We start from the raw sequence: 19,634 nt of genomic DNA, 5'->3' as shown, positions 1-19,634 counted from the left end.
TTTTTTTTTCACTTCTCTTGGTAAAGATGGATCTTGTGCTTGGAGAAATATGTAGAAGACACCAGACTGATCCTATAAACCCAGGAGTTTGCCACTGCTGTAGTAGCTCCTATGCTCTCAGGAGACCATGCATGGGGAAACTAGAAGTTGATGAGAATTTTGTGCCTTTATCCTTGACTCCTGATCTGTTCACTTTCCATGAAGACTTGTGTACAGATGAAGAAGAAAAGTTACAGCACAAGAAGCAGGAGTAAGACATGCCTGTTTATTTTCTTCCCCCTTTTTTCCTTCCCTGGCAATGCTCACCTGTCCCTTGCTTGCTCTGCCTGGCCTTCCTGGTCTGCAATATTCCATGGAAAACCAAACAGATGCTCCTCAATCCCTCTTCCCAGGTCCTTTTCTCTCCTCTCCCACTAGTCCCAGTTTCTTCTGCCAGCTGGTTCCACCCATATTTACTTGCCTTAGACTTGAGGAAAGTCATTCTCAGAGGGGGAACAAAAGGGATGTGAGGCATTTCCCAGGGAAGCACTGCAGGACCTGCAGGGCTCCTTCCCCAGAACAGCCCAGCCCACGCTCTCCTTCAGCCTCTGAAACTGGTGTTCGGTCACCTTGGTCAGAGAAGACTCACATGCTGCCTGCCCCAGTGACTGCAAGGAAAGGAAACCTCTTCGGCCTTTCCCTGGTGCTGCAGTGACCCCAGGCTGCCCTGGGCACCCTGCAGTGCTGCTCAACGACCCCCCAGCCCCCCTGCACGGCCTCTTGGTGGTGGAACAGCCCCAGAAACGAGCACTGATGCTCGGTCTCACGGGGCAACAGGGCACATCTGCTGCAAAGACCTCTCTGGGTGGTGAACCAGGGTGGAAAAGCTGTGGGAGGGCAGCGGGCAGGGACAAAACAGCTCTGGAGAAGCTCTCCCTGCTGCTGCTCCCCCCGGGGCCTCACGGCGCTGCCTTTGCTGTGCTTTGCTTGCAGGATGCTCATCAACCTCATCAAGTACAAGCCCCGGCTGAGCCAGGAGCAGCTGAGCGCGGTGGCCGCGGCGTTCGCGGCGCTGCGGGAGCGGGGCTGCGGGGCTGCCAGCCCGGAGCTCTGCTTCTCCGCAGAGGTACCGCTCCTGCCCGCCCCCGGCAGCACAACACACACACACACCCCCCCGGGGGACTGCCCAGGGAGGACGTTGCTCCATCGAGCAGCCCGGCAGCCAGAATTCCCGCGGTTCCGTTTCCAAGGACGAACTCGGCTGCCCGCAGGAGGAGGTGGAGCAGTTGAATGAGCGCTAGAGAACTTCTCTAATTAGCCTGGGGTTTGTGTGCAGCAGTTTGTAGGGACAGAGCTCAGCTCCAGCTCTTGCTGCTGGGGAGGGACTGGGCCTTGCACTGCTGAAGGGCTGTCCCAGGCTCACAGTTCCTAACTCAACTTCTCTTGAGAAGTTCCTCTGCAATAGGGAGAAAAAGGATTTATGAAAATGTTAGGTCATTTTCCCTGTTTATTCTCCCTCTTCCCTTTCCTATGATATCTGAGCTCACTGAACTTCATACCACAGAACAACTTTGGCTTCTCTCTACCCTCTGCTTGGGTCTACTTCTTATCCCTCTCTCTTCTGTGTATTCCTTAACTGAACTTTAACAAACCACCCACGACCCCTGAGCCTTGCTCTGTCTTCTCCCAAGTCTCTCCCTTTCTTCACTTTAAATGCTAAATTAGAAAATCCTGTTCTGTTACTCAGAAATTCCAACCTCCAAACACCTCCCCCCCCCCAACCAGCACATCTCCAAAAAATCATTCTATGAAGTTTTTCTAACAGAACTGTATTTCAGTGTTTTCCTGACAAATACCAAATCTCCTAAGGTGATCTGAGCTGAGCAGTGAAAGCAAAAGGTGTGTTCTATGTAGAGAAAATGCACCTGACACACAGTGAGACCTGCAGGTGCACCCTGCACACAGTTAGCACACAAGATCACCAAACATCACTTCCTGCCACCACATTCATTTCACTCCTGCAGCATCTTCCTGTTCCACTGCTGCTCTCAGACATCTCTCTTTTTTTGTTTTTTTTTCAGGGTCCAGAACTTATAAAAAGAAGTGAAAAGATGTTGTCAGCATAAAGAGCTTGTGTAGCACACTGGGAGACACTTGCTGAAGGACAGGGACTCACCCAAGCCTGGCAGTGAGCACGTTTGTTTGTTTTTTTCCCTAAATGTTGATGAAGCCTAAAAAGGAGCATGTGATTTTGTCCTAGAGGAGAAAATGATGTCGTGTCTCTTCACTCACAAACCTCGGGGAGTCCTGAGGGTTTACACCAGCCACAGTTCTACCCCTCTCTGGCAGAACTGGAGAAGGAGGTGCCTCAGGATAAACCCTCCAGTTCCCACAGGGACCCTGCTGAGCTGTGGAACCAGGAGCCTGGGCTGCTGGCAGAGCTCAGCTCTCCTGGTGATTAAACTTGTGCATCCATTATATTCAGATGAGAGGAGAAACCTGCACACAAACTTCATACCTGGCTCCTGACACTTTGATCCAAGATAACCAAGGCTCTATAAGCTTTAAACCAAAAGTAACTCAAAGTCCAGAGAGAGGTGCATCACCTGGTGCTGGTCAGCAGATGAGTGGTTAGGGAAAGCACTGGGAGGCTGCCACATGTAGACTGCAGGTGGTTTGATACACAAACAGCTTTTGGGGTTTTGCTTTCTTTTTACATTAAAAGAAGTTAGAATGCACATTAAAAAAATCCTAAGTCAAAAGAGTATGGAAAGAAATAAATACTTGGGCTGGAAGCAGGTCCTTTCTGTGGCAGTAGTTACCCTGGCAGTGTTTCAGATGAGCTGTAAGATAAGGAAACATTTCCCAAACAAACATCTCATAACATGCAAACCCAGCCTGAGGTAGAACCATCAGAGAGCAGGTTTGAGAGCCAGACTGAAGAGGTCAGGCAAACTGACTCCCATGAAAATCCATCCTAGACATCCTGCTAGGCCGTACTGTCTGTAAAAAGGATTGGTTGGGTTTGTGACTGACAGCAGGAGAGACACACACTGCAAACCCCTGTGCAACATTTTAAAATTCAAAACCATCCTGGTGAATGAGAGAAATAGCCCAGAAAAATCCAGCTGTGTTCCACGGGGAGAATTTTAACATAGGGCACAGGTATGATTCAGCAGCTGCAGTGCAGGAAAACTGTTTAAAAGCTGTGTGGATAACAATGCCCTGACAACACATCACAAGCTGACCAAGTCACCAGTGGTTTGCTGCTTAGGTCTAACTTGGTGCCTGGTGTGTGAGCAGAACAACAGAGGACAGGAAAACCACCTTTGAAATCCATGGCTCATGGTTTCATTTTCCTCACCTCTGGCAAGGACTGAAACATGAGGACAAATCTTGGGTACTTTGCTTCCAGAAAGTGTTTCCCTGAAAAAGAGAGTAACAGTAACAGGCAATGATCCACAAACCAGGAAAGCTAAAATAGCTTGGAATTGCCTGGCTTAACAGGAAAGGCTGCAGGAACTTGGAAATCTTCATATACCAAAAAAAGACTTGATCCCAGCATAAAAGCAGCCAGTCCATGCCCAAGAAGGAGAACGAAACACCAGGATCAACTGTCTGGGAAAGGTGGGGAGCTGGCAGGGACACCAAAACCTCAAACAAGCTTTACACCCAGGGATGTTTTCCACACCAAACCCATGATCAGGTGGCCATCTTGGGTTCCTCATTGCCCTGTGTTTGCTTAAGCATTTATGTTCTGAATCAGATCAGTCTTCTGGAGTTGGGGGGTGGTGGTTTTATTGGGCTTTTTTTGAAATCCAGTGATGACTTTGGATTTTTCTCACAGGGTAGCTTGGTAGTACAAATTCAGCTAAGAATCATACTCTAACTCACTGTCTTTATGGCTAATGGCTTAGGCTCCAAATGAAAAAAAAAAAATAGTATTTCCTCTCTCCCCTCTGTTCCTCATTGCTGTGAGATCCAATAATACTTTGAAATAAATTCTTCCCCTGTTCTTCCATCTGCCAGCAATCCTTCATTTAAACCAGGGCAGCATTCACAAAGAACATCACAGCAAAGTTGCAGCTTTATTTCACTGGTCCTTAAACCCTGGCAGACCTTAGGCAACCTGTGCTATGTTCCATAGTTCTTTTCCAGCATCTTTCAGTCCCACTCCAGCAGAACAAGTGAAATATAAAGGATTCATGCATTCAACATCAGATGGTGACCAAAAAATGGCTCAATGTAGAGATCATGCACATACACAGAGGGTTGGAGAACCTGCTTGGAAAGTGCTTTTCTTTTTTAACCTCAGACCAAGGAATTAAAAATATTTAACATTCCACTATTTTCACACTGCCCCTTCAAACAGCTACTCAGCATTTACCAGATGGAACATGAGTAATTGCCTATTCTGCATAAGAAACCCCAACCTGAAGTATTTTTCTGGTTGAAAGGAGAAAGAGGTGCTGCAGGGTGGGCAGAGATCCCTGCAGCACCTGCCACCTCCTAATGAGTGGGGATGAGCTTTTTTCCCTGGCTCATGGATTTGAGCTCTCTCAATATTGCTGTGCAAATGGGCTCTGATTTGTCCCTCACAGTTACTTCAGCAGAAGAGAGCCAGGAACCCAGCCCCAGGGGCTGCTCCTGCCCTGACACTCACACTGTTGAGTCAGTCCAACCCACCTGGGGCTTCCCAGGAGGGACCCTGTGAAGCTGGAACTGCCAACTCCTGCCTGCCTTTGGGGGAGAACTTGCCTGGGCTCTGCTTCAGACCTCACTGAGAAGTCTCCTTGCCTCACCACTACCACCTGGGATACCTCACCACTACCACCTGGGATGGCTTACTGCAAGTTTCAAGTCTCCTTAAACTTGTCAAACACAGATTTGAATGGGTCCCTGGGGAAACTTCAGTCACACTTGTGTGCCTGCTTCTGTTGATCCAAGGAACTTCTATTTACACCTCCAAGGCAACTGTTACTTAATTCCATGCAGCCTGGCTGCTGAATCATTTTTATTTCTCCCTTCTGTGATCCCTTGCCCATAACTGTTTCCCTGGGCAGGATTAGAATAGATTGCACATTGAAATAAACCCCTTGTCCCAATCACAATAGATTCAATTAGCAGATTAAGTTACCAGCCAAATACCATCTCAGGCAGGGAACAGGTTTTCATGTTTGATTTATTCCACGTTATTTCTAGGCAACATTTTCCACACATTCATTCCCTCCCTCTCACAGTGTTTGTGTTCTTATCTGCATCAGCCAGAGGTAACTGAGGCAAAACACAGATACCACGTTAAAAAAGCCCCCCACAAAACCCAAACTACTACAGGAAAGCAATTAATTAATTGTGCATAAATTGGATTGTATTTAAATCTCCACAATTTGAGCATGACCCAAGCAGACAGGGCCCCATGGCTGGTGACTGTTCACAGCCCTGGGGCCAGGCTGTCCCCAGGCTGCACCTGGGAGGGGACACCAACACCCCCCTACCAAGGCTGCCACCTTCAGCCTCTCACTGAACTCTTCTCATTCCCACTTTTAAATATAAAACCCAGGAAGCAACACAGAATATTTGCTTCAACCACAACCAATGCTGAGGTGCCCCCAGGACCCCAGCAAGCAGACACAGCAGCACTGAGTGGCAGTTCAAGAGATATTTCAGGGACAAACTCCCTCTGATGCTGAAGAGCTGAGTAGCTACGTGTGGTGGGAGGGCTCCCATTGCTATTTTTCTAACTGTAGCTCAAAGCCTAAGCAAGTTAGGCCCCTGCCAGCCTGAGGCCAGAGGGATTTCAGGTCTCTCTTGCACAAATTTATTTTTTAATATAGGTGAAAAGCCTAACTGAAGTCTTAGATACATAAATACCTTTTGCCACTTATCTCTACTGAAAAGCTTCTTCCTAATAATTTAACATTTCTGTAGCAGGAGGAAAACCATGTACTTAATTTTAGTATTTTCTGTATGATTAACACACTGGTTATTGCAATGTTTGTCTTCTGTGCTGGACTTCTGGTAATGGTTTGTAAATTAGCAGGTTTTAAAGCCTTGTGCTTTTCTCAGGATTTTTTCCCCCCTATCTTAAGCTTCCAGCTAGATGCAGCATCTGTCTTTGGATGATCTGGTGCATCATCTTCAATGGGTCCCAACTTGCATTCCAGAGCAGTGGGTTCAGTTCAGCTGCATATTTATGAAGAGAAGCTTTAGCACTTGGATCCCCCCCGTGCTGTGAGAGCTCTTCAGTCAGGGCACATCCAAGCACACATTCTGAGGTTCCTTTGGTAAAGGTGGGGGACTTGACAACAGGCTGTTCCCATCAAACAGTTGTCTCTGTTTTCTTAGCAGTTCGACTGTGAAGGTGCTGGCAAATCATAGTCTTCTCTTTCAGGTACCTGAGATTGAGAGAGAGGGGGCAAGAGAGAGGAAGAACATGCATTTCGTTAACACAGAATCCTGCATAAATTGAACCCCAGTTCTAATGTACTAGTTGAAAGGCTGAAAAATACCCTAATGAGAGCTTTCCTGACATAAAATGGCAATTGCCATTCTCATTTTTTTTCCCTTTACATTTCCTGGTCACTTTGATTCAGAGTGATTTTCAGATGATCACTTGATGACAGACCCACAGCTGGTACAGACTCTCATTGCTTTTGTCCTCAGGACTCTCCTGGGCATCCCAAACCACCACTGCATTTTAACTTGTACCTGCTGTGCATTTTTAGCTCCCCCCAGCACTCTTGCCACTCCTCAGAAGTTTTCAAGGGACACTTAAGGACTTGGCACTAATTTAGCTTCAACACTAACTAAATAGTACCAGTGTGTGCACTGCATTGATGCTTTCCAAGGACACACATGGCAGCAGGTAGAGCTTAAGAAACCAGCCTGAGGCTCAGAAGACAGACCAAGTAAACAGAAGTAACCCAAAGGGCTGGGATTTTCTGTAAAGATCCCCCCCATGACTACATAGTTGGTGTTTATTCTGTCATCTAACAGCAACAGCTCCTCTGGGTGAGCAAGACGTAAAGGATTATTGATGCCAACAGGTTTAACTTCAGTCACAGCACAGCATTTGAACTGCACCCTGCTACAGAAATACCTTCACCTCTCAGGCCAACCTGTAACTTAAATTCTTCTCCTGGACTCCAAGTGACCCCACTTGTTTAACTTTTATTTACCTTGCAATTGTCTGCTGAATCTCCTGCTCTTCTTCTTCATTTATTCTGTGCAGAATTGACTCCAAAAAGGGAAGATGAAATTGAAGATACTGAGCAACCTAACAAGTAGACAACAAGAAATGCCCATGAGGAGGTGTGGTCACTGGGGAAGCCACTGGGAATGATGACAAGAGGTGTTATACATACATCACTGCTAATCTCTTCCACATCCCTGTCCATCAGGAAAAACTTGGCAACCTTGTCTGAGGGCCCCTGTAGGAGCCTGTGCAGTAAGGGAACATCTCCACTCCTCAGCTGCTTCTTTTCTGGGATTTAAAAGAAATGCTGTGATGCACAGAACACGTGATGGTGCCTCAAGATACCTCATGCAGCCAGGAGGCTTTTTTTCCTGACAAAGATCCTGTATTTGGCTGCTGGGCAGTCACTGGATACTGAACAAGCCTCTGAGACACATCAGCAGGAGGATGCGGCACCTGCCTGGTACGATGCATTGGGAAAGGAGTTGGTAGAAGCAACACAAAGGGGTTACAACTTAGGGAGCCAAAGGAGGACTTGACCCAGGCATTTGAGAGCCAGGAATATCATCCAAACAGCCCCTGGCACTGCCAGCAGGAGCCTGGCATCCCACAGTTGCAGCATGGCTGCACGGAGCACAGGGTGGAGCAGAAAAGCATCTCAAACAGAACCTTTAGATCCAGGAGGAGCAAAGGCCTGTGGAGCTGAGCCAGCCCCACCAGCAGCACACTGAAAGCACTCAGGGCACCATCACTCCCATTTTCCTCTCCAGCAGACCACACATCTCCAAGGGGTCTCCAGAAAAGCCAAAATGCCACCCTGAGCCCACACCACCTGAGCAAGGACAGCTGGATCCCAGCACTCCAGGTGAAGCAGGCACACTCACCTCCGGACGCATGGATAACGTAAAGTGCAAATTCACGTGGGCTGTTTTCTATCTGTTAAACACAAACAAAAAAGTCTCTTCAGACTGATACACTTCCCCAGGACTTCACTGCCAGCAGATCTTCTCTGGGCTGCTCAGCTCAGGTATTTAAATTTGAGACTGGGATCCTGCCTGGGGAAAAGCTCAAATGTTCTGGGTTGGGATAAGCCAGGAAGCTCTGCTGCCACGTTCATTGTCCCTGTGTCCCACCACCTCCTGGCTGCACGTGTGACCATATTGCCCCAGTCAGTAACACACCCTCTTAGGCACCACCACATCTTGCTTCCTTGGAGCATCCTGAATTACTTCCCACAACTTACATCTCAGGTGACACGCCAGGAGGGTAAACCCTCTCATCTAATCCTACCCACTCACCTGCACAAACACATGCAGAAAATAGAGAGTCCTGCTCAACACAGTGTTCCACTTACTCCCCACAACTTTGCTCTGGTATTCCATCCCTTATGTTACCATTCACTAAAGCCAACCTAAAGCCTTACACTGCTAAGTCTTACCAACCCTACAAAGTAATCCTGCAATAGTCTCCAGACAAGGTAAATGAAGAATGATCAAAACCTGAACACTAGGAAGCCATGTAAAATACAGAGAGTGGAGAAACATACAGCCCCACTGGTAAACACATTCCTGACTGGGTATAATCCTGTTAATGGAAGAGGGTACCAAAGGAAATCCAAGGAAATGCCAGGGTTCAGGCAGCATGGCACTGCTCTTGAGCACCAAAGTTTTAACTTGGACTTTCTGGAGGTCTCTGTGTGCCTGGATCCAACAGGACAGGTATCCCAGGCCCTCGGGCTAAAGAGAATTATTTCCCTTCTGTTTGAAGCAAAATACAATCACTGGTGCCCGTCACTAGAGGGAAGCAGGGTCATGTGCTTTCAACAAACCTCCTTCCTCCGTGCTGAGAAAGGCTGGAAGTGCAGCAGCATTTTCGCCTCCTGTGTTTAGAGAGGAGTCCTGCAGCCCTCTTGTCACTGCCCACCATACACCCCATGCCCCTTTCCTGGGCTCAAGCAGCCCTGAAGCATTTGTAAAACAAAACCAACCCATTCCTTTAAAAATGGCTCGTGTGGGGTTTTTTTTCCATGCTCCCCCCCCCCAGTTATTTTCTCCCTTTCACACAGCACTGCTGGGACACACTCTGGGTAACATTTCCAAAACGGGGCTGCACTTGCTTCTGCAAACACCCGGAGTTACCTTGAACTTCCGAAGCAGTTGTTCTATGACTTGTCTTGTCCTCATCTGGCTGTTTACTCTTATTTTGGTTTCCGACCCAAAAGCTGGAGTGAAAACTGAGGTCTGGGAACAAAGAAGCAGGGAAAGGGCTGTGAGGGCTGCTGTGCTCAGCAGCTGGGGACTGAAAGGACACAAGCCAGCAGAGCTCAGGTGCCCAGCAAGCAGCCAGGTGTGGGTGGGCAGTGTCTCCAGGACATGTAGGACCAGCGTGGACCCCTCCCCACGCACAGAAACCCACCTTCTGGAGCAGTCCCCAAGGGCCTGGCCAGGGAGGGCAGGCTCCAGAAGCTGCTCTACCCAACCTGACAGGCTTCAACATCCGTACCTCATAGTCGTAGAAGTGGCCATTGATGGAGAACCTGTGGGTCTCCACTTCTGTCCTGGCTATCATGGGCAGCCTGGTCCTCTTGCACGTGGCGGCTGCGGTGGCACCAGCCCTGGGCAGGGTGGCACAGTCCTGCTCCTGCCCCCGAGGGGCCTTCAGGGTATGGCTTTGGTAACAGGAGGAGCCTGGGCAAAACAGAACAGCTGCTCTACCCACCCTGCCAGCACAGGGAGAAGGTTCTTCCCCTGGGAATGGCTCCTTTGGTGGCAGCACAGCCCTTTCCGCAAGTGATCTGCACAGCAATGTCCCCACTCACCAGCACACCTCAGTGCTTCGCTGGCACATCAGGGATGTCAGGCAGACACAGAAACAGGTTCCCCTTCCCTTCCAGGGAAGGCCTGATGTGCCCAGGGATTTCTGCACAGCCACACAACACTGCTTTTTCACTAAAGAAAAAAGCACTAACACTAACTTTTCTCAAGGTCTGGCTTTTCTTCAGTAGATTTCAAGGTGTCCCCACTGATGTGATGGAGGTCATCAAATTCTCCCCAGCGTGTCATTCCCCTGAAATACCAAACATTTATAGTTGATTATTCTCATTAATTCAGTGATTTCCATGTCTCCTGTAACCCAGCTCCTCACAACACATTCCTATCCCTGGTCCAAACTTCCTAAACTACACGTGGAACATGAAGCCAGGCATTTTAGTTTAGATCATAACAAAATCAGTTAGTAAAATGTGGCATAAGCAGGAATGTAACACAACCTCTTCAGTCTGTTGAGCATCAACCACGATGTCTCTTAAATAATTTGCAGTATTTCTTTCACTATTTTATAGCAACACTCTGGATTGATCAGGGTACCAGGCAGGGATATAGAACAGACACACACTTGAGTTTAAATAGTCACAGGCCACATCATGCCTGTTACACAGGGTCATGAAAGATTAGATTACCAGTTCAGAGAATTCAATCCAGCCTGTTCTAAACCCCAACTTTATGTCACTATTTCCGTAATTCATTGCAGTAACTCTCTAGTAGAAAGTCTTTGGTCAGTTACTGCCCTAAGAATAACCCAATTGGTAGGAAAATACTTAAAATTCATTTCCTACATATATAAGTATTCAAAACAGTATTAAACTAACTCCAAAGCACAAGCCAAATGATGAACTCAATCATGTCCTGTGCATTTTTAAAAGTTCATTTAAGAACAAACAGTTGAGCTGCTCTGCATACCTGAAAGCATGTCAGGGCAGCTTCACACTTCTGTGAGCATGAATTAAGATTTACTTCAAGATTCAGATCTCCACCAGACATAAGCTTCTTGAGACATAAAAGGCAAAGCAGAACCTTAACTGCCAGACTGGACCCTGTCCTACAGGCCATGGGCACCTGTAGCAGTGGACCTGGTCAAGGTAAAGCCAAGAGAAGCAGACGTGCCTCGGACTGGAGCTCCTCCCTGGTTATTCCTGTCAGGTTACACCCCATAATTTCAGCAGCATGAGACAGGGAGGAAAAGGCTGTCCCTGACTCTACTGAACTCCACAGCTGCCACCATGGTAGAAACATCTGCCACATGCAATCTAAGACAATGGATAATTAAGGAAAGGAGCTCTGAAATACAGGATTTCTCAGGCAGTCATTAAGGGTGCACACTGGCTCTGCATCCACATCACACTTGACTTGGCTTTAGATCATCAGATTAATTTCAAAATTCACCAACCAAAGCTTGGGAAAGTGTGTTCTCAACAGGGGAAATACTCTGAGAACTGACACAAGTGTTGAAAGAGAGTGCAAATCTGGCAGGAGTCAGACCAGCACCACACACCCAGCTAGGACAGGTCGCAGGCTGCAGCCTGAAGGAGCAGCTGCTCTGTGTGTGTCTCTAAAAGGTTTTAACCTCAGATTTTGCAGGGACACAGTTCTTGTTCCATGGCTTAGACTCTGCCCTGAGAGGCAATGGTGTCCCACCTGAAGACCTGGGATGTTAACCTGCAACAGACAATCACTTAGCACTAACCTACCAGCTTTTTGCTTCATGCTGTAGAGCATGAGATCTTTCAGGGGCTACCAGTGTTTTTAGGTATCTATACATGTGTGTGGTTTTTTTGGTCCGTGGTTTGTTGGTTGATTGTTGTTTTTTTAAAGTTTTTATATACATAAATTCCCCAGTCCTTGCATGGGAATAGTCAGTCTAGACAAGATCAGCTTACTCTCCACATTCTCAACTCTTCCTCAGCTGAAAGACAGACAAAGATGCAATAAAGATGCACCTTTTTGCCCAGCAGAAGCTGTTGAAAGACCACCCCAATTACACAACACTGCTGTGCAAGTGACCACCATAGCTTTTGGGAAATCTGGGATTTATACCCAGCCATATGCATGGAAGCAATGGAAAGAAACACATTAATTACCTTTTATTAGGAAATGAAGCCACACTCTCCGTTGACTTCAAGGTCACAAAAGAGGGTATCTGCTTCTCATCCTGAATTTTTAATTGGATAGGATGTCGTACTCCCCAAAATATTGACAAGATCCCTTCAATAAATGGTTTGCTTCCTTCTTGCTGGAAAAACAAAAAAGGAAGAAGGAGTGCTGCACAATAACCAAGCAATAATAACTGTTTTCCCCTCCAAGTAACAGGAGCATGACGAGATCTGAGGCTGACACAGCCCTGGAACAAGTCACTTAGAGATGCTGTGTACTCTTCAGACTTCAGCTGTTTCCAAGACAGGTAGCTAAAGCTGCAGCTGTCCTGACCTGTCAGCATTAGTCTGACTTTGAACAGGATTTTCCAACCAACATGTCTGTAATTCCATACAACTACTAGTCAAATCCTCTTTGTTCTACTCGAATGACTAGCTCTGCAGAAAGCAGGATGCTAAGAAGGTGGGAAAGGGGAAGAACAACTGCTGGTGAAGGCAGGAGAAGCAGTTAATCATCTTCGTTGATGCAGGGCCCTGCATCAGTCCAAAACTCTTGCTGTCATCAAACTCAATGCAGGGCCCTGCATCAGTCCAAAACTCTTGTCATCAAACTCTGTCACTGCAGAATGAGCTGGGACAGAAGTGAGAACTGTCCATTTTCAGACCATTTTTGCTCTGAATTTCTCTCATGTCCCTTTGGGTCTTGATACCAGCAAAATAACAGAAAGGCAGCTTGTGGAGAGAAGGAAGCTCAGAGCTCTGAACTCAGTGGGATGAGACACAGTTGATGCTTTCATCCACCCTTCAGCTCCACAGTCCCTTCTGCTCCCCACAGAGAAGATATTGTGAGCATTGTCTGTGTCCTAGAGGTTCACACCTGAGGACAGCAACAGTCCCTCCTTGACCCCAGTCCTGCCATTACCCAGGGCAGGTTCAAGCCGAGGGCGTGGGGAGGAACCGCACCCCAAATATCTGCAGTGCTGCTCCCTCCCAGCTAATGACAGAAGACCTGAGAGACCAACCCAAAGGATGATTTCCTGTAATAAGCTAAGGAATGGGATGGCAAGGAGATGACACAGCTGGAGACCTGAAACTCCCATTAGTCTGAACAGACCTATTTCAGTTCCCTTCTCCTGACAGCACTTGACTCCAGCACCTGCTGTGGTGTTTCTGTTGCAGCACTATATTCCATCTCATGTAGGGACACACAACAGGTATCCCACACTGCTCTGTCCAGCTGCACTGACCATCAGCACCCATTATTCCTACTATTACACTGTGGTTTTTGGTACTATTTTTGTGTAGAACCTTACCTGGCTGTGTGACAGCTGCAGGTTTTCTTGATCAGAATAGTAAGAGTTATAGGTCTTCAGAAGAGAACTGAGCTGCTCTCTAGAATAAAAGATCACAATGAAAGGAGTAATTTTAAACATATCTATCACTGCAAAAACCAAGTGTTAAGCAGAAGGGAAACTCTCTGCATCATCCCCTGCATCTTTGTACAGGTTGGTTAATGATTAATAAATTCAGGGCGTAAAATGTGGTCAGGGTACTAGGTCACTTGTAAGTCACTCCTTTAAAGACTGATACACAGATGAAATTAGTCACAGTCTGGTGTGACGTTAGGAACACTCCTCCAGAATAACTTGTACTTTGGACTTCTCTTTGGTCATGGGGGGGAAAGCAAAGAGGAAGAACACTCCCATGCACAGAAGTTGCAGCTAATTCTACTTAGGTTACAATTTGTTTTCCCCTCCTGATGGTTTCCAGTGGGTCTTTATATTTTTTTCAGATACTCTTCTTGTTTCAAAATATCTACAGAATGCCCAGACAAAACATTTGTTTCCCACTGCTCGAAACACAACAGCTCCTCACTAAGCCTTTGCTCAAAGGATGGATATGAAGCCAACCTTTGCCAACAAGCAAGGATTTTAAACCTACCCATCATATCTCAGATTCCAAATAGCAACTCATGATGTAATTAAGAAAAGCAGCAGAACATGCTGCTCTGAATGGGGCAGGTGAGGCACACTGGTGCTGGTGATGTTTAACACTTAGTGTTTCAGACCCACCACCAGGGTTGGCAGCTCTGCCCGTCTCCATCCTTGAGAAACTCACAACACTGCAGGAGAAGAGGGTTTCAGAAAATGGCTCTGATTTGATGGCATTCCAAAATAACCAAATCAGAGGTGCATGACATCCCAGTTTCTAGGCCACAGCTGCCTCCTCCTGCCTTCGGCAACTTTGCTGGCAGAGAAATAACTTCATCTCCTGAATTGTAACAATGCGATTTCCAAACCTCCTGGGAAATGGCTACAGACAGGGCTGCTCCACATCCTGAGGTGCTGAGCAGCCCGAGGGTGCACAGCCAGCATTCCTCACGTCACAGCTCGGGGAGCAGGGGAGATTCTGCAGGGATCCCTGCACCGAGCACCGGAGCAAACCCCGCTCCCAGCTGAGCTACCAGGAGGTGCTGCTGCCAGCCCAGGGCTCTAACCTGCCCAAACAGCCCCTGGGCATGGGCACACAGCAATAAATGCCACGTTGCACAAACACAAGCTGGGGGCGATGACTTTCCGGTGGTGGAAAAGCACCTCCTGGTTCCTCCTGCTCAGCAGCTGCTGGTCCCGAGGCAGCAGTGCCAGGCTGGTGGGGCCAGGTGGGAACAGTCACAGCCCAAGGCAGAATTTGGCCCCAGTGCTCTGCCTTCCCAGCACTGCTTGTGAAGGAGGACACACACACACACACCCCCCAAGTAGAAAGAGTCCACAGAAGAGCAGAGGAAATGGCATGAACCGTGGGGACAAAAAACAAGTTGCAGCTCACAATGAGGAGGACTGAAAAAGACAGAATTAGGAGACAGATATTTCAGGACCACCAGGGATGAAACACTCTTCCCCACACCAGTTAAGCAGCAAAGATTGTTTAGATTGTAATTCAAGAAAGCAATTTTCACCAGCAGAGATAATTAAGCATGGGACACAACTGCATGGAAGCACACAAATTCTTCCTCACCAACAATGTTTAAGCACCAAGATGACTACCAATCATGATGGTTTAACCTGCTGCCTTGCAGTGGTGAGTAAAGGCAACTAGTTTGTTTCCAAATTGTCTATTATTTCCATTGGTTTTGTCTAGAAAGAGATGATGTAGCAGCCAGGCACAGGCAAAATGGACAGCAGCTGCAAACTCCTCTCACAGCAAATTCCACAGAGATCTGCTGAAACCATTCAAGACCCATGTACAAGCAGCTGCTACGCAGGTAGAGACATCAGGGCAGACACCTGACACCAGGCTGAAGCAGAGTACCTGGTGGGATTGATGGACAGTGCTGCCCAACATTGAGAGCTGCCAGCAGAACCCTGGCCTTCCCCAGGCTGGGCTGCTGACCTGCTGGGGAGGGCAGGTGGGGAGCAGGAGACCAGCTGAGGTGCACACACTGTGCTCACACAGGGGCACAGAGGTGTGTGAGTGAAAAAGGTTCCCCCAGTACCTTGAATCACAAAATCTTAGGGGTTGGAAGGGACCTGGAAAGATCATCTAGTCCAGCCCCCCTGCCAGAGCAGGGTCACCTAAAGCACATCACACAAGAACGTGGCCAGGTGGGTTTGAATGTCTCCAGAGAAGGAGACTCCACAGCCTCTCTGGGCAGCCTGGCCCAGGGCTCTGTCACTCTCACAGCAAAGAAGTTCTTCCTGAGATTCACATGGAACCTCCTGTGCTCCAGTTTGCACCCACTGCCCCTTGTCCTGTCACTGGACATCACTGCACAAAGCCTGGCTCTGCCCTCCTGACACTCACCCTTAACATATTTGTAAACACTGATGAGGTTGCCCCTCAGTCTCCTCCAAGCTCAACAGACCCAGCTCCCTCAGCCTTTCCTCCCTCCAGCATCTCTGTGGCTCTGCCTTGGACTCTTTCCAGCAGTTCCCTGTCCTTCTGGAACTGAGGGGCCCAGAACTGGACACAACATTCCAGATGCAGCCTCACCAAGGCAGAACAGAGGGGCAGGAGAACCTACCTTGACCTACTAACCACTCCCTAATCACCCTCTTTCTAACCCACCCCAGGATGCCCTTGGCCTTCTTGGCCACAAAGGCACATTGCTGGCTCATGCTCACCCTCCTGCCCACCAGCACCCCCAGGTCCCTTTCTCCTACCCTGCTCTCCAGCAGCTCAGCCCCCAACCTGTACTGGTCCATGGGGTTGTTCTTCCCCCAGAGGAAAGAGCTTTTCCCCTCTCTTGCTCCACTTCATCAACTGAGCTTGGCCTCATCCTGTTGCTTGCTGAGCCTTCTCCCTTGGTGAGAAGGGAAAAAACCAGGGCTTTTCCTCAGCAGGTAACATTAGGCCAAGGCCTGCACCACTCAACTCAGCAAGGTCAGCTGCATTCCCTTCTACCACTCCAGATGTAAGCTACTTATTTCTTTAACTTACTGCTGTTCTCCAAAAAATACTTTTATGTGGCTATATCAAAGTGCTGGGCTCCAACACAGCCTTTTCAACAGTGACTTCCACTGACTTACATCTCAAAACTTAGCAATACAGGTGGTCAAGACCTCTCTTCCCTGTGTTGGAATAGGTACCTGGCCTTGTGAGCTACGAGGGATTGTATTCAGGTCATCCCACCAAAAGGAAAAGTTTTAATAGACTTTTATATGAATCAGATACAAGTGAAATTTTGATCCTGCTGGCTAAAGGCACTCAAGATTAAGCAAGTCTTGGCCTCATACACAGGCAAAATCCAAATGTAATTTAAGTTTAACATGCAAGTAGGAGAGACCTGGTTTTGTTTGACAGGTGTTGCAATAGACCTGCTGATCCTGCTTATGTTTTAAGTACCTCACAAGTCTCTTTCTATTTTGCAGCCTAATACCTTGGACAATAATTTTAGTGACAGCTGTTATTTTGCAAGATTTTTCCAGGCAGAAAGTTGGGGAGATCAGTTGCCTGAAGACACAGTAGGAAGACACAAGGACTTGGGTCACACTGAGGCCCAACTATTAGTCTCAGTCCATGTTGGCTGCAAAGGCAAATAAAACCACAGGCTAAAAGCACTAAGTCATGTGGTAACAGTCACCTCTGAGGCAGAGTCTGTTTCTCAGAGTAAGCTCTGAAGATTTTTCACTTAGTTTCTTGCCTCGTCTAGAAAAAATTCCCATTAACTTCCACAGAAATTTGCAGAAATAAATCTTTCAGGTTTCAGTCTTGCCTTAGTGCAACCAAGGGTGGTGAACCACACAAGCCATCAGGAAAGCCCTGAGGGAGATGTTTAACTGCAGCTCTCACTGACTTTTTTGTCCTTGTGTAGAGGAGAGACATCAGAAAAGAAAATCATTCTTCTTTTTGCCCCAGAAAGGAGTCCCACATGCCCCAGCCTGCTTACTCCAGAATAACTCTTGCTGTAGCACATCTTCACTACAAAGGCCCAAAGACTGCCCTGGCCACAAGGTCATCTCTGAAGAGTTACACTGCCAGAAAATCAGCAGCCCTGCTGTGTTGCAAAACTGCTCCTCACAAGACTGGAAACCAAAGCCAAGTAACTGGTAGAACAACTTAGAGGCAAACACCTAAAAGGTAACATTTACTGCAGATTCACCACTTTCTTTAGTAATGAAGGCTGGATACAAGGGAGCTGCAAGGTCAAGTGTCCCAGTGATAAACCACAACAGAGCCCAGGTGGTGTTTGCTGAAAGCACTAACCCAGGACAATTCACCTGTGCCGCCTTCTCCCCGAGCCCTGCACATTTATCCACAGATATTTATGGCAGTTCTGCTTAAAGATGCAATAGTTCAGCCAACCAAATCACCCCACGTGCTTTGGGCAGCCTTCCCACCCAGCCTCTGTGCCATGACCCATTAGCAGGCCTGCCATGTCAGCAAGATCTGCATGACACAACTGGAAGAGGAGTCACATAGCAGCAGATCCACGGTACAGACGAGGGACAATAGCCTGGAAGTGGCACTAGAAGCAAGCCAGAGTGCCCAGGGAACGTGTTAGTGACTCCTGGAACACTTGTTTTCTTGCAAAACAACTTGAACAGTACTTTCCACCATGACTGTAATGCAGAAGGGTCTTGACCAGGATCCACATCTCACCACTTCAACAGGCAAATACAGAGGTGCACAGAAGCCCAGAGACATTGGCTCATCTGGTACATGTCCAAATGCTCTTGTGTGCCAAGTGTGTGAAAGTTCACCCAGACTCATTACCTCTGACACAAAAGCACTCTGTCCCAGATCAGCAGCTGCACAAAAGGAACAACTCTTGAGGAGAAAGGGAGGGACACATTTATTACCTGTGTGCCTTGGGCAAAGCTCAGACACCCTTCCTTAAAAAGGGAGAAATCAACAGCACTGCTCATGTCACATATACAAGTATAGGAATTCAGATGCAAACAGCTACTGCACCATGAGAAATTCTATCCTGGGCCCCATTGTTTACACTTATCCTCTTCTCCCAGGAACATCAAGAGGGATGGAAATGAAGTGAGAAGAGCCCTCTCTTCCAGCACCTGTGCTCTAGTCAACAAGGGAAGAATTAATCCCCTAAAAAGGGGATGGATCTATATATTCCAGAAGGCTCAGGGCTTATTACAACATTAGAAAAATTCCTATCAGCCAGATTTAACTGTGGAAAAGCATCCCAGGAAATACAGTTTGAGTGCGACCCAAAGTCTTCTAGGAGTAGATTAAGGAACCACTTGCACTCAGCACAGAAAGGTGTTGGCAGCCCAACAGATCTTCTTGTGAAGAAACCCTGCCATCTGGGACAGGAGACCAAACCACATGCCTCAAACCAGTAGAGTTCAAGTTAAACACTGCCACTTATTTTCAGTTCCAGTAGATTTCAAAAGCAGGGAGGTCTTCCCTAATTTAGAATTTTATTTCAGTATCCTCCCAAAGTGCTGGTCTGCCTAAGGAACAAAATCCACCAACCAAAACGGTTTAGTGCTTTAAAATCCAAATAAAGAGCACCTGTTTTCTGTAGACATTTCATAAAAAGCAAGTTGCAAGAATTGCTGCTGTTACAGGCTCAGCCCTTCACAGGATCCCCTGCTAAGAAATAAACGTGGAGCAACTTGGAAAAAAAGCAGCAAAGTCATGAAATATTTTTTTTTCTTTAAATAATTTACCTTGTTATGAACTTCTCCTCATTGATGGAAACAGAAGGTAGATGCTGTGCTTTCATAGTCACTTTCTTCATTTATTCAGAAGAGATGAATCTAAACAAAAGGTTAAAAGAGTTATATCCACTAATGTCACTAAGAGAGACTAAATGGTAAACAAAAAAAAACCCCAAAGCCTTAGTTAGCCAAGTGAAACAGGCTCAGACACTCCAGCTAAGGGCTAACCACATTTTGGCTACTTTATACTTAACCATAATACCCCAAAAATTCTCACTTCTACTAAAAGAAAGTTATAAGTCATTCCAGAATCACAGAATTATTGAGGCTGAAAGAGAACTCTGAGATCATCAAGTTCAGCCTCTGATCTAACACCACCACCTCAAGTATATCACAGGACCTTAAA

The 19,634-nt window shown here is 47.2% G+C and overlaps 2 protein-coding genes across 2 annotated transcripts in view; one reads left to right on the top strand and one right to left on the bottom strand.

Annotated features, from left to right (window-relative positions):
- The window catches only part of LOC104394091 (alpha-fetoprotein-like), an 11,744-nt gene extending 10,471 nt beyond the window's left edge, over positions 1–1,273 (top strand). Inside the window, 2 exon segments of the mRNA XM_010003637.1 lie at positions 27–250; positions 973–1,273. Coding sequence (XP_010001939.1) covers positions 27–250; positions 973–1,273 — 525 coding nt within the window.
- A 5,025-nt stretch (positions 1,274–6,298) lies between these two features.
- On the bottom strand, positions 6,299–19,317 carry RASSF6 (Ras association (RalGDS/AF-6) domain family member 6). The gene is made up of 10 exons (XM_010003628.1): positions 19,238–19,317; positions 13,415–13,493; positions 12,090–12,241; positions 10,149–10,240; positions 9,677–9,861; positions 9,313–9,414; positions 8,059–8,110; positions 7,344–7,462; positions 7,158–7,255; positions 6,299–6,374 (listed from the first exon to the last, which is right to left on the bottom strand). Exons 1-10 carry the CDS (start codon positions 19,306–19,308, stop codon positions 6,299–6,301), a joined length of 1,026 nt encoding a protein of 341 aa, XP_010001930.1. The 5' UTR covers positions 19,309–19,317.
- Between the last annotated feature and the right edge of the window lie 317 nt (positions 19,318–19,634).

This window comes from Chaetura pelagica, unplaced genomic scaffold (genome assembly GCF_000747805.2).
Source record: "Chaetura pelagica isolate M959 unplaced genomic scaffold, ChaPel_1.0 scaffold358, whole genome shotgun sequence".
Classification (NCBI taxonomy): domain Eukaryota; kingdom Metazoa; phylum Chordata; class Aves; order Apodiformes; family Apodidae; genus Chaetura; species Chaetura pelagica.
This window is presented reverse-complemented; position numbering and strand designations above follow the sequence as displayed.